Raw genomic sequence first — 14,907 nt, 5'->3', positions numbered from 1 at the left:
GTGTCTGCTTTTTCAGCACAATGCCATTTTATCTCAGACCTACTGAAGATTGCAAGTAGAGCCAATTTTACTGTGTGTCAGTCTCCTAGCACTCTTTTTTTCTCTAAGCTGGGATACTCTGTATCATAGTTGAGACCTGTCTGTGTGTCTTGGCAAGAAACACTAGGCTTATTCCTTAGCTCCTAAATGGAAGGATTACATCACACTGTTTTCCCACAGTCCCTGCTGATCTATGCACCCTGGTAATTGATAGCTGAAGCAAATTTGTTGAAATCAAAGGGGAAAGTCACCATATTTTAGTGGAGAAAAGGAAGAAAATGAAGGAATATATTGACTCTCTGACAATAAAAGTTAGATTACACCAACAAGTTTGTTTTAGTCTGTAAGGAAGTACATCAGCTATCACTGCCAGATATATAACAGCTTTCCTTTGCTTTGTTACTGTGAAAGCAACTGACAACTATTCCAGAGAAAAATGGAGCCAGTGCTACCCTTTGAAACATGTTAGAAAGAGTTGTAGTGGATTTTAGCAGACAAGGGGAAAGAATTTAGATACTCAAACTACTTGCAAGTATTAGAAACTGCCTTATTTTTGTCCCTGGGGAAAAGACATGCTCTGTTGTAAAGGATCTGGAAGATGTGCAACACTTGAATGGTGACTTTCGTTGCAGAAAAAATGTGGATTGGTGGTCCTGTGCTACTCTACGTGTCACCACAGCCAATGTGTCAGCATTTAGGGTAATAGCATGTCCCTGCAGTGGCTAGCTCTGGCCTAACACAATATATGGGAAGGCTTATGTCAAAGTAGATGTGTTAAAAGCCCATCAACAGAAGCCACTATTCCTTCCCATCCTTTTCTGATCCAGTGTCCTGTTCTTTGCTCCTTTGTTCTGTGGGCACTGAAGCGACTCCTCTATAAAATGCTGACTGTACACATTTTCACTTGAAATCAAGAGGAAAGGCTGTTCCTTGATGGTTATTTAATTTTTTCACTCCAGCTCCTTAACAGCCCTATCTCCCAAACGCTTTGGGACCTCCATGCTAACGCTTTGTTTTGAAATCTTGAGGAAACTGAAGGGAGTGACTCCAGATGTGCTTCTGCCCGCTGATGTGCACCCATCTGCTGGAATTTACCGCCCTGATGGGAGCAGATAGATCCTCCAGACCCACAGACATTTTGCTGGCTCTGGTGTAGGTACACATCCTTTGGCAAACAGGTGGGGTGTAAGCACCCTGCAGCAATGTTATCAGAGCTTGTCCATCACACTGCCCAAGTTACTCCGTATTTTCCATTAGGATAAATTGCACTGATGCTCAGGAGCAACTGGCACTTACCCCATCTGAAGGCATGACCCAGAGATGTGTGAGTCATGCAGCAGAAAGACATCACGAAGGAAGCATGTTTCTCGGAAGCCTTGCACTTGCCACTGTTCCTTGAATCCTCTTTGCAAATTGACGTTTTCTCGCCTCTGAAAGCAATCCCCTTGTATTTGTCTTCTCATGACTTTAATTCAGTTAGGTTGCAGAGAAACCCAGCAGCTCTGCTGTGTTTTTAGTAATGAAATTACTTCTCCCTGGCAAGGACAGGTTTCAGATGTCAGAGACAGAGCCAATTAAAATCCAAGCAGTGAATTCTTTTCATGAGGGCAGCAGGAAGGATGTATGGCAGGAAGGAAGGATTTGCTGCTTGCTAGGATGTAAATATTATTTTCTCCATCTCTTTCAATCTTGTAGTTCCACTCTCTACAAAACCCAGTGCTGAATGAAAGCACTGTTTGAGTATGCAAGATGGGAAAGAAGGTGAGGTTTTCCATATACCTCAAAATCGAGAGGAAAGGTTCAGTAAGATTTAAGAGAACAACTGAGTAGAGAGGGCAGCTCGAGAGACATCAATAAGGACAAAACCCAAACAGACCATTCTTTGGATGGCAGCTCTTGGGCACTGACAGATGTTTTTCCCTGTGGAAAAGGTGAGACAAACCCACATTTTGGCTTATACAATCACCTTGTATAAGACAGTGTCACAGACTGGATGACATGTCTGGTTCATTGTGAGAACTTTAGGCAGACAGGCATAAAGATACTTCATAGTTTCAGTGAACTAGTGCTTACGTGGGAAGAGTTCTGAATTTTAGGTGTCTTAATATGAAAATGTGGACTGGCCCAGCAAATAGAATGCTGATAGTTGCTCTTCTCACTGCATTTGCTATTACCTTTTTGTACTCTCAGCATTGTCTTGTTCCAATTAATATCACAGGTCTGTGGTCTATCAAACTCTACTGCCCTGGCCTAGAAATTGCATTTCAGTCTGTGCATCATTTGCAATTTCCCAGAAGATTGTTTTATAAATAACAAGACTGTCCAAAGAGAGCTTTTGTATAGCTTATCTCTACTTCTTGATTTTAGAGTCCCTGACCCAGCAAAGTCTGATTCTGTTGCCCTGCCAGTCCCTGCTTGAGGTGGATGGTGGGGAGTGGTTCAAGCCTCATTACTGCCTCCTTTCACTGATGGAAGAAGGTGTTGACTAGAAATGCAATAGATCAGCCAAAGGGATGGAGAAGGGGGAAGCTGGTGCAGCCTCCCCATTCTCTGTCCCACTGCAGGACAAGCTGGAGAGGCTTCCAGGAATACTGCAACCTGTAGGGTTGAATCTCTGAGGAGGCCATTCACACCTTGAGGATCCTGTGAGGCATCTTACTCAGATTAATCTCAGCCACCAGAACTCTATCTCTATTTTCATTACAGTCACAGAGACATTGAAGCAGGAGTGAATTACTTAAGCTCTCTGCCTGCAGAAGATGCCCTGTCTTTCTCTTTTACACTTCCCTCTGACTCTTTTCAATGGGGAAATCAGTGTTAGCTAAAACCTGGAGAAAGGAAGCCCATGCGCTTCACATTATTCTTATATAAATATACCTTAATATGAATTAATTCTTGTTCCCTTCCATTCACTCTACAGTCAACATGTTGGCTGTTAGAAGAGGAAATGGAAACTAAAATAGACTGGAGCACCAGCCCCTGGATCCCAGGGCTACACTATGTTTGTAGAAAGTGCCAGCCTTAAAAGAGTTAACAGCTCACATGGACAGGGTGGTGCTCAGCCTGTGCTGCAGCTCGTATGCTCACTCCTTAGTACAGAGGAAACAGAAAGTTTCTTCTGGAGAGTAAGGGTTTGAGACTGCTTGGAGAAGGAGGAAAGATTTTTGGTTTGGAAATGAGGCCTTGCCTTAGGATACTCAGTTGGGATGCCACAAAAAAATCCATGCAGACACACAGGTTGACTGTTTCAGAGAGTGATTTTACATTCCTTTGCTCTGGCAGACTTCTTGTACATCGCTAAGATCTGAAACTGTTGTGACCTTTTGGATTTGTAATTCAGTGCAGGCCTTGGGGAGCATCTTTTCTGGCCATGCATTGTATTTTTCATTCTGTTTTCCTCCTTGCATTTGATTAAATTAATTTGTTTTGGGTTGATTTCATTTTTCACTGGCTTGACAACTTCACCCATTGAAGTTCTTCATCTCAGTATGAACAGAGTGTGTCAGTACAAGGCTTTCTTTTACTTCCATGCATCAATGTGCTCTCAGTCAGACCTGGGGGGAATGTTCTCAAGAGTAAAAGCTCAGCAAGGTCTCCATACTTCAATTAGTTATTTGGCCTTTCTGACACAGCTAACAAGGGTGTTAATTATTGCTATTTAGAGCAGTGGCTTTGTGGCAGAGATAATTTTCCATCTGGAACTGAGTGAGTCTCTTTTCAATAGAGCATCAGACAGCTGTTAGATTCTCACAACTGGAACAAATTGAAATATTTGTAATGTTTTTCAACAGATGAAAAATGTTCAGTATTAAATTAACTGAGGGCTCAGATGGAAACAAGCCTGTCCTTTTTCTTATAGAGATTTTCCAAGCAAAAATCTGCATAAAACCAGGTAATTTGACTATTGAAACAGGCTGCTTGCAGGTTAGGAGGCAAGGGTTCAGTTATTACTTCTTCCTGTTGTAAGGCAGTATTGGTGTTGTGGTGTTCTCAATGCATTCTGATGTTTTGGATCAGCAATTGATTTGAAATTCCTCCTCTCTGAGAAAGGGGTGGTTTTCAAAGGCCAATCTCAGTGGTCAGAAATGTAGAGTTTTGCTCTGTGGTTTTCAAAAAGGCTTGTCCAAAGATTTACATCTTGTGTCAAGGGTATGCTTCTGTTTCTTAACTGTGTATGTTAGTGAGGCATGTAATTTTATTTAGCATTTTATTCTCTAAGGGAGGTCTCAGGGACTCAGAGTTGGTTACTGAGAGGGGAGTGATCTGTTAAGCTGGTTTACTTGCCATGACACCATTCAGAACCAAAGACAATGATTTTTGTCACCACTCTCCTTTGTACCTCCTGTCATTTGACTATCCAGAATTGTCACCTACCTGTTTGACCAGCAGAACATCAATACCTACTATCTGTTCTCCCACACTACATTTTTTCTAAAATCTCTTGTAATCTCTAGAGCAATTTTCAGGCCAAGGAGTTTATCCTGCATGGGATAACATGCAGAGTCTGTGTTCATGTGGAGACCCACTGAGTTCAGCACAGACACAAGTAGCTATCCCAGGACATGGGCTCAAAAGAGTAATACAGAATTATGATTTTTCAGAGCACATTTTCTACCCAAGGTAATATTTACTTATTTTAACCATATGGTTGCACCTAATTAATTAATGTAATCTTTAAATTTTCCATCCCTCTTTTCTACCATCCTCCCACCTCTTTCCACTATTCTACAAACTATTACAGGAAGACAACCGAATCATTTTGGTGGGAAACGCCAGTACCCACGTGAGATTAGTATCCTGGATGAGCATCTTCTGAACCCCCTGGAAGAGCCCTCCCTCCCAGGTACCTGATTCAGTACAGAAAACCTGTCTCTTGGCTATAAAAGGTAGCTCCCTTCCTGTCTCCTGTGTGTGATCTGCCTGCCCGACAACAATAGGGCAGTTATATGTAATCCATGCCAAAGATGTGGAAACTGTGTCAGGTAGTCTCTGTTTGGCTGTTGGGAAGCAGTTTGCTGGAGCCCAGCTCACCAGTCCTGAAATAGCAGGTTCTCTTTAAAGAAAAGCAGAATCTCTTTAAGTGAAAAGAGAAAAGCTGCATGACTCAGATTTCGGAGTGCATGAAAAGGCAGCTTAGGAAAAAAAGGTGTAGACCTGTTACAGAAAGTTGGGAATAGAAAGAGCGCTGAGCAGTGAGGCTGAATAAAATGTGTGTAGAATAGTGGTGTAAAGATGAAAATCCAGGGAGGAGAAGTAAGTGAGGAGAAAAAATGGATGAGAAACTAGGAGAACAGGGGACACTGGGGACTAATTTACTGATAGCAGTAGAGATTGCCACTCTGGAGGACAGATAAGAACTGTGTGGGTGAGAAGAGCTGTCTAAAAGAGGAGATGAGGAGGAGAGGTTGTTCTTGAGGCTGTTTTGCAGCCAACAAATACCAGTGTGTGACTGTACCAGCTCCTGAAGGCTGTGTCCACCTGGAATGTGACAATCTGTACTACTGTCTGCTCCTGTTAGCTCAAGGGAATGCTGTAATGAAGCTGAAACTCATACTGCATTGATCCATCTGCATGTTCGCAGGAGGATGTCTGTTGGGGATAGTTTTTCTTGCCTTTTCCTTTAAACAAGATTAGAATTTTTCTTTTAAAAGTTTGTAATTTTTACCTCTATTTTAACCATTCGGCTCTTAAACAGTTCTACTTTTGACCCTGGCTTTTGGCAGTGCACACACTGCATCACACAGTTTTTAGATACATTACTAAAAAGTTTTATTCTTAGGCCTCACTTAATTAAGTGAAGAAAGTGGATTTGTTTGGGTCTTAGAAAGTGGCTATGAAATGGAGGACATAGTTATCTGCTGCACTGTTGTAGAAACAAAAGAATAATGCTTAATGAGAACCAGGAAAGAAATTGCTTGGGGGAGAAGGATCCCTGCTGACAGGAGCAAGAGGCTGTCTCCTGGCTATTTCTGCTGCCACAGGCTTCTTGGGCAAGCCTGAAACAAGTCCCTTGAAACTTTCATTGTGTTTCATAAACGGTCACTAGCTGTAATGACAGATACTTTCAACTCATGTTTCTGGGTACATGGTTTAGTTCTCTGGAAAGTTGAACATCTTCTTCCTTCAGACTGGCACTGAGAAGAGGAATTTGATCATATCTGTGAGACACTTGGATAAACCCCTTCTTAGAAGTCCAGTCCCTCTTCTCTTTTCCTTTCCCTCTCTCATACCCAATCGATAAAGTTTATCTGCAGTCCAGGATTTATCATATAGTGTGCAGGAAATAAGGTGAGAGAGGAGAAAAGCAAACAGTGACCATAACAAAGGAGTAGTTGTGCTATGACTAGAACAAAGTGGGTATAATTTAAGTACTGAGAAATACAGGGAAGCTCACATCTGACTCAACTCTTGCTGTTTTGGTCACAGGGGACACAACTGTTGTTCTGTGGTGGTTCTCAACATGTGGTGCCAGTGGTCCCCGTGGGCCAACTCAAGCTCAGTGCGACAGTGCCTACAGGAACAGCAATGTGTCAGTGACTGTGGAGAAGGAGGGCAGACTCCGGGGAGTGCAAGTCTGGAGAGTGCCAGCCACAAACATATACAGGTGAGGATCACTGTGTGCTGGAGTGGCAGCCACCTTTAACTGCTTTTTGTTTCTGGAGTTTCAACAAGCACAAGTGTGGGACCATCTGTACTGAGTGGGTGGAGGGGAGAGTGAATAAATAGGAGCAGTAGTTACAAGGATATATGTCTGAGCTACTGTGAAGCATGGGAGGGTGAGCAGTGACTTAGAAGAGATCAGAAGAGGAGTGAGAGTGGGCATACAGTCACGTAGAAGTGGTGCCATCATCTCAGTCCTGTAGCCTTAGACTTCTAGAGTGGGCTATACCAGCTCATGCTATTTGCTCCTGCAGTCTCTGTTGCCAGTACTCTGGTGAGGGTTGGTCTATCCTCTTGAGCAACCTACCTACATGAGTCTCAAAGAATAGCCACAAGCTACTACAGAAGGGGAGCCTGCTCTGGAGAAATGTCTGTTTGGAAGTGAAGGCTGGAGAGACCTTGCAGATGGATTTATTTTGGGGATGAGAAGTGTGAGAGTTGTTTCTTCAATTATTTACTATTTCTTGCAGGATTTCTGCCTATGGAGCAGCCGGTGGGAAGGGAGCCAAAAACCACAATAAGAGGTCCCACGGGGTCTTCATCTCAGCCACCTTCCACCTGGAGAAAGATGAGCTGCTGTACATCTTAGTGGGGCAGCAGGGGGAAGATGCCTGCCCTGGGGTGAGGGCCACCAAGCACATGTGGGCGGAGACCTTGTAGATACTATTCAGTGGGTGGCTTGGGGTTTGGTGATAAAAGGTAGAAATCCCAGAATCCACCAATGAAACCCAGTCAGGAGACAGGAAATAACCAATAAAAGTTAGAAAGAATCTCAATACAGATATAAAGAACACTGAAAAGAAAAACAATCCCAAAATGGACAAACAAATATGAAGCCCACAGAAACTTTGCTTTAAGCTCCTGGTGTTTGAAAGAAGTTCTTCATCAGCTTTCTTGTGCTTATTTTAAGCAGGAAGCTTGTAGGCGAGTGATATGCTCTCTGTCTTGTTTTTCCACAGCCTAGGGTTTTTTCTGTCTGACAGAATTTTCAGAAAATTTACTATTATTTATGGAAGCATCCAGCAGTGTTGTGGCTGCACTGCATTAGATACTCTCTAAGCTTAGAGACTAAAGTCTGAATCCAAAGCCTACCAAAACCAGTGAGAATCTTCCCACTAACTCCAGCGGCCTCTGGATTAGGTTTTTGTAATGGCAGAAAAAACACTCATGAGAAATGGAAATTGGTGACATGAACACTTATATATGTGTCCTCTAATGCTAGACCCAATGATCTGAAAGTCCTTTTGCCACTTAGGCTCAAAAACTACCTCTTTTCAGCATCAGCTTTTGATACTGCCTTTTTCCAGAAGTGCTATCTGTTAACCCCTGCCTGGGAACAAAGCTGTTATTTCCCCACAGACTGGTATGTTTGGGGATGCATAAACTATTTCTGTAGGCATTTGAAGTTACTGTTTACTTTCCTCACAGGATATGAGGTCTTACCCAGATGCTGCAACAGACTCTAAACCCACCTTTTCTTCATTTTATACTGTACAAGAATCTTATCTATCTAAATAAAACATAATTTTGCATGTCTGCATTTCCCTCTTCAGTGCACTCTCCAGTTTTAGGTCATAATCTGAAAAGTTTCCATTAATCTCTTTCATTTCATGATTTGTTCTCCAAATTGCAAATTATAAACCGCCACTAACTCTCTCTGGCAGGTGCTGCTGGAAAAAGTTGCAGTTAATTTTTCCCACTTCCAAAGCCCAACTTCCTTTGGCTTTGGAAATCACAATGAATCTGTGTATTGGGTGACTAATGTTTGTTTTCCTTTCTGTGGAGAAGTTCTGCAGCTCCAAACCTTGATTCTCTCTCCTCAGATTTACCCCAGTTGCTTTCCCCTGGTCTTCATCTACCTTGCCATCTTTTGTCCTCCTGTTTGAATTAACCAGACAAATTGCTCCACCGACTAAGAAAGGCCATGCACCATGGCTAACAGAACTGAGAAAGAGCTCTCCCTCTGTCATTTTCAATCAGTTCAGTCTCAGTCTTGGGATGAGATGCAATGGGCAGTAAACGGAACACATTCTGAAAGTGATGAAGAACTTCTTTGCTGTGAGGGTGACTGAGAACTGGAACAGGTTTCCCAGGGAGACTGTAGAGTTTCTTTCTTTGGAGACAGTCAAAAGCCATCTGGACACAATCCTGAGTTACATGCTCCAGGGAAGTCTGCTTGAGAAGGGAGGTTGGACTAAAGACCTCCAGTGGTCGCTTCCAACCTTCCCCATTCTGTGATTCTGCATGAATGAGAGGACACAGCCAGTAAGACTGGTGCAGGAATAGGAAACTGGGTCTCCAAATTACTCTTCCAAGATGTGTCAATAGATTATTCTTAACTACGTGTGGGTCATCCATGTCTGCTTTATGCATTTATCTCCTTGAGAAATAAATAGTAAATACAGCAGTAAGAAAGTTCTCAGAATTAATCCCTAATCCAGAATATTTAAATGGTTTTGGTAATAAGAAGTTCTAAATATGCAAAATATTAATGACATGAAATTAATAATGAGTTATTACTTTTTTTTTTCTGTATGCATCTTTATTTTCATTTGCATATGTGTGTTTGTTAATCAGAAGTTACAGACAGATCTATCCCTCAGCTGTCAGTCCTAGTAGAAAAGGTCACTTTCTACAAAGATAATCTACATACTGGTTTATATCTGTCTGCTATGCATGACAAACATTATGACATTATTGTATTGAAATACACAGACAACTCTCAAGAGCTGGACTTAGTGATATCTGAGTCCATCTCTTGTCTCCTTTCAGGGCAATCCTGAAACCCAGAAGATCTGCTTAGGGGAGTCATCTCTCATTGAAGAAGATTACAAAAAAAAAAAGGACCTGAAGGAATGGGCTGGAGGAGGTGGGGGTGGAGGAGGAGCAACCTACATCTTTAGAGTAAGTATTTCCTTTTTGCACCCTGCCTGAGCAGTGTCCAGCAGAGCAACTAGCTCTCACTGACAGTCATGGCATATGATAAATAGTTCTTCAAAAAAATTATGAAAAAGGAATCTTACTCTTCTGCCTCTCTCTCCCCCTCCTCTTTCTGCTTTTCTTTGGTTTTTGTCTTTTTAATTGTTTGTCTCTTTTCATATCCTTGTTCATATTTATCACTGTCACTAGGCTAGGTGAACTGGTTCCTCAGTCCTTAACAGCTCGGATGTGGGAATTACACCAGGATCCCACTTCAATGCTGGCAGCAGTCCTAAAAAAAATAATGAATCCCAAAACCTTGATGTTCAGTTAGTTAATTTTGTACTCAGGAACATGATGTAAAGTATTTTTGTAATGATTCTATGAGACAAGCAGTAACATTGCCCTGGCCTTGGGCCACTCTTCTTTGGGATGCTTTCATGATCTTTGATGAGTTTATGTGAGTTCACATATCCAAGGGATGTGAAATTTTTCTGATGTTTGATGGGGGGTTTTCCAGCAGAAGGATGGGATTTTCGAACCTTTGCTCATCGCAGCAGGAGGAGGAGGAAAAGCCTACCTGAAGGCTCAGGACATCTCCCTGGATGATGTACCCCTGGAGCAATTTGAGAACAGCACTGCGGTTCCTGGAGTCAGTGGAAGGACTGGGGCAGCAGGTGAGACGCTAAAACTGCACAAGGTCTGAATCAGGTGACTGAATACACTCGTTGTCCTGTAGGCATGAAGTGAAAGGCTACTTCTTCAATTTTTGAATTCTTCTGTGGCAGTAGTTGTTAGGAATATGTTGGTAGTCTGTAAGTCTTCTTATATGGCGTGTCATGAGATAAAAGAGAATGCATATGACAGGTGATGAGTGCTCCAGTAGAGGCAATTCCATAGGAGGACTCCTCTCTTCTATGAACTGAACCAGGGAAATTGATGTTTGGGGGATGGAGCCCACTCCTTCACACTGTAACAATGGCCTTTGAAGGGAAGACTTTTTCCTGTTATTCCCCTTAAACCCTAACAACAGCAATTATATTATGGTAATCATACCAGAAATGGAAGCTTATTTATAATCTTGTGATGGCTGTGCCTAGAATCCATTCCTAAGAGACAAAAAAATTCCGGTGGTTGTTCATTTCCTGCTGTAGTAGGCTTACAGAGAGGCCACTAAAGTGAGATGTAGAAAACCAATTTATTTTTATTTCCCTGGGGAACTCAGCATCTCACATGGCTGACTGCCCTAACCAGTTATCCTGAAGGGGAGTGGTTGGCTCCTTATTTTCTTAATGCCACAAGAAATTGGTGCTGAGGTGTTGGTTTATGCAGCACATACCACAGGCTGTGCATTAGAGTTCCTCTTTTTTATTGCCCATGGTAGCAAGGAGCTTGTCTGTATATTCTTTTAAACTTAAAGAAGGGTTTACCTTGAACTAGGCACTTAAGAAATTAATAAGGGCTAATCTCTGTCTCTCTACAAAGAATCTCTGCTTGTGCTTCCCTCACCTGTTCTTGTTTTCTTTTCTCACTCTCTGGCTGAAGGTGGAGGTGGTGGCTGGCAAGATGAGAGTCTGCTTCCTCAGGCTGGGAAGTCCCTTCTGGAAGGTGGAGAAGGAGGTCAAGCTTGTCCCCAAGCATTAGCCAAGCTCCAGTGGACCACCTCTGGTGGTTTTGGTGGGGGAGGAGGAGCTTGTACCTCGGGGGGAGGAGGTGGAGGGTACAGAGGTAAGTCTCCTGGGGAATAGTCATGATGACTAATTTTGTGCCCTTCAGCACACCTGCAGGTCAGGGCTAGTGCTCTTAGTGCAGAGAACACTGCTGCAGGAGGTGAGGCACAGATATGAAACCCACCCTATTCTCCACCATCTCTCTGTAACTGGGTAAATCAAAGTTATAAAGGTGTTCCTACGCGATCTAATATTTGGAAGGTGTGATAAAACATCCTTCACCCATTCCCAAATTACCCATGGAAAATGTTTCATTTCCTTTTTCTGCTCAAAACAAATATATTTCTACCTTGCTGAACTGAGACACCTACATCAGATAAAGTCACTTCACTAGCTTTGATACTGGCTGGGTCAAGTGAGGGTTTTACATTGTAGAATCCAATATCACTGGAAGATTGCAGAGTGACTCCAAGTGAATGGGAATGAATGCAACCCTTCAGAGACATCACATTTTTTGCAGCATTCAGCACTGATCAGCTGGCCATACTCTTCTCTCCCCAGGAGGACATGCCTCTGATACTGATGATATCACAGCTGGTGGGCAGGATGGCATCTCTTTTGTGAACCCCATTGGAGAGATCTTCTTGCATCCCTTGGCAGGTACAATATGGTTCTTATTCTCATTTCTTTTCTTCCTCCTTTTTCCTTCTTCCTCTCTATTTCCTCTCTTCTCCTCCCTCTTCTCCTGTCTTTGCTTTTTATTCATTTCATTAAAGCTTATTTCATGCTGCAGGTCAGATCTTTAGCTGTGGTCATTTCTTTAAATATTTCCATAGTGCTCTGGGACCTTTTTTCTCTCAATCTCTAAACCAGGAGAGTCACCAGTCATGAGGTTCAACTGCACATCCTCAGTCCCTGACTTTTCCAGGTCAATTCACTTCAAGGCCTCTCTGTTTGCTTAAGGAACCAAAAATCTTCTTCCCTACTGATCCCCATCAGGCTTCTGACATGTCCACACTGTGCTGGACTATCTGCTCTCTTGCAGAGAAGGAGAGAAGTTGTAGGTACCTGATGGGTTTTGTTTTGTTGGTTTTTTTTACCTTACTGGAACATGATAGGAAAAACTGAACTAAGCCCTCCTGTTGTGTCTGATTCCTTGTTCAGCCATGGAGAGTCATGGTGAGGTGGAGGTTCAGATCTATCTTAACTGCAGCCACTGCCACTCAGACAACTGCAAGCGGGACCCTGACACCAACCTGCCGGTCTGCCAGTGTGAGATGGGGGCTGTGCTGGCCAATGACAATGTCACCTGCACTGGTAAGTTGAGAAGTTTTAGCCTCATTGGATAACATCTCTGTGCTTTATATCATCTCTCCTTCTGGCTTTTTTGATGTCCAATTCCCTAGTTAGAGCGAGTGGCTCCGGTGGACAAGGTGTTGTGAGAAATGTCAGTCAAACATAGGGCTGAGAATTCCTTATGACCTTTGCTTCTCTGCCACCATTTCCAACATTCCCATTTGGATTAGGCAGGAGGTAAAATATCTGTAAGGAGACATGGTGTGAATTTCCTGAATGGGCTCAGTGTATCAGATATTTAAGCATAAATACCTCTCCAGGATAACGTACCACCTACTGCTGAGTTATTTAAGCCACAAATTACTTCCTTCCACAGCAGTTTCCCACTGTGCCTGTCAGCTGATGTTTTGTACTCACACTTATTTCCTCTCACAGTCTCTTGGAGCTCCAAAAGATCAAGACTGTAGAGATTTTCAATTTATGAGTAGTGATGTTACCCATTTATAGACAACTGAAGAATGGATAAGAAATCTGTGTTTTATCAGCTAGTGTTCTTTCTTCACAATGATGTTTAAATTATTTAGGTATTTTTTCAACTTTCAGGGCTATAGAGGGATTTGCTGTAATTTTTATAGGATGCTCTGACCATGATCTCTGTACTCTTTTCTGAAACACAAGCAACCTTCAGAGGGATGTTTTACAGTAGCTCTTGTTGTTTTCTGATTAATGCACCTCTATTTTTATTCTTCCAGTGCCCCAGGGTCCTATACCAGAGGGACAGCTGCCTCTCCCCCTCCTCTTAGCTGTGGTGTCTGTGATTGTGGTGCTTGGAATGATCCTCACTTGTGGCAGCCTGTCTATCAGTAAGATATATTACTTCTTATCCCCATTTGACTTGGCTTTTCCCAGTTAAATTTGACAAAAGGAGACCACCTGGCCATGTGCCACTGCTTTCAATACTTTGAGCCGAAGTGTTGTGCTCTCCCAAGTGGATTGGAGGAACAGGGAAAAAGAAGTGATATAGAACATCACCACCCACAATTAGGCACAAGCATAGTCCCAAAGGGTAAGGACTGCTCTTCCCTGGTATTTGCCGCAGAACAAAAGAGCTAGGAAAGCCTTCTTAGCAGGTGTTTCTGTAGCAGCCACTGCAGTACAGGATGAAATCACAATCTGTAATCAAATATATAATTCATTCATGGAGACAGTTTGATTTTTGGGACTCTAGGTCAGCAAGATGTCTTGTGGAGGACTCTTCCTCAGCCAATGCACAAAGTAGCATAGGAAACCTGAGTTGTTCCTAGGTGATTAGGTGGCTACAGGAATAAGACTGTTTGCATATCCAGTACTAAATCACTGGAGAGTGTGAAGAAGAGCATGATACTGGCAGGCTAAAGATGTTTCCAGACCATTTATAATTATGGGATTTGTGTTGTTCTGTTCTGTGTGGCCAGCATTACCTTTTCTATCCACTTGTTGATCTTTGTGCATTTTTATTTGTCTCCCCACCTGCAGTTTACCACCTGAAGAAGCAGCAGCTGGAAGGAGCCAGAGCACGACTGCAGAGCCCAGAATATAAACTGAGCAAAATTCGTACATCTGTCATCATGACTGATTACAACCCCAACTACTGCTTTGCAGGGAAGGCTGCCACTCTGAATGAGCTGAAGGAGATCCCACGGAAGAACATCTCTCTGCTTCGGTGAGAAAACAAGGGCTGCCTCTCTAACTGCAAAGCACCTAGTGCAAGTCAGCCAAAATACAATAGATGTGATACTTGCTATGTTCTCTAAGATAATTTGATTCCATAAAGTTCTCAAGCAGAAGTATAAGATCATGAGTCTCCTGTTCTGTGCTCCCAAACATAGCTATTTCACCTCTACTGTGATTGTGTTTTTGTTGCACTTGCCTCCTGGCAGTAGCTCCCTTCCAAATCTATAGCAGTATGTCTGTTTCAGCATTTCATATCACAAGGAAATTTCCTGTCACAAGGAGATACTGGGTTGCTCTTCAACTCCATACCATCCAGATGATACTGATCAAAGTTATATAAACTTCAGAAGGAAAAATTTGATCAATCTTATGTCTTACAGAATCTCCTGAAGACATCAGTCTGCAGTCACCTTTATTCTGTTGTTTTACATTTTTCCCCTTGTCTTGCTATTGCCATACTTGGTGATAGGCCCTAGGACTGAGCAGGTCTATTTTTTGTTCAGAACCATCAAGGATCCAACCTCGTTATTTTAGTGGTAGTAACAGAAAATACTGATAAGCTATTTTCAGAAGTCTAGAGACAAAAACAAAACTGTTGTTGATTTGTCTT

The 14,907-nt window shown here is 42.5% G+C and overlaps 1 protein-coding gene across 1 annotated transcript in view; it reads left to right on the top strand.

Annotated features, from left to right (window-relative positions):
• The window catches only part of LTK (leukocyte receptor tyrosine kinase), a gene marked incomplete at its 5' end in the record, with an annotated part of 95,202 nt that overhangs the window by 64,013 nt on the left and 16,282 nt on the right, over window positions 1-14,907 (top strand). Inside the window, 10 exons of the mRNA XM_069018739.1 lie at window positions 4,781-4,882; window positions 6,466-6,643; window positions 7,170-7,320; window positions 9,472-9,603; window positions 10,139-10,295; window positions 11,164-11,346; window positions 11,850-11,948; window positions 12,453-12,605; window positions 13,337-13,447; window positions 14,100-14,286. Of these exons, the coding sequence (XP_068874840.1) occupies window positions 4,781-4,882; window positions 6,466-6,643; window positions 7,170-7,320; window positions 9,472-9,603; window positions 10,139-10,295; window positions 11,164-11,346; window positions 11,850-11,948; window positions 12,453-12,605; window positions 13,337-13,447; window positions 14,100-14,286 (1,453 nt within the window). The remainder of the gene's footprint in view (window positions 1-4,780; window positions 4,883-6,465; window positions 6,644-7,169; window positions 7,321-9,471; window positions 9,604-10,138; window positions 10,296-11,163; window positions 11,347-11,849; window positions 11,949-12,452; window positions 12,606-13,336; window positions 13,448-14,099; window positions 14,287-14,907) is intronic.

The sequence above is a fragment of the Aphelocoma coerulescens genome, chromosome 5 (assembly GCF_041296385.1).
Source record: "Aphelocoma coerulescens isolate FSJ_1873_10779 chromosome 5, UR_Acoe_1.0, whole genome shotgun sequence".
Taxonomy (NCBI): Eukaryota; Metazoa; Chordata; class Aves; order Passeriformes; family Corvidae; genus Aphelocoma; species Aphelocoma coerulescens.
Note: the sequence above shows the minus strand (reverse complement) of the source record. Positions and strands in the feature narration are given on the sequence as shown.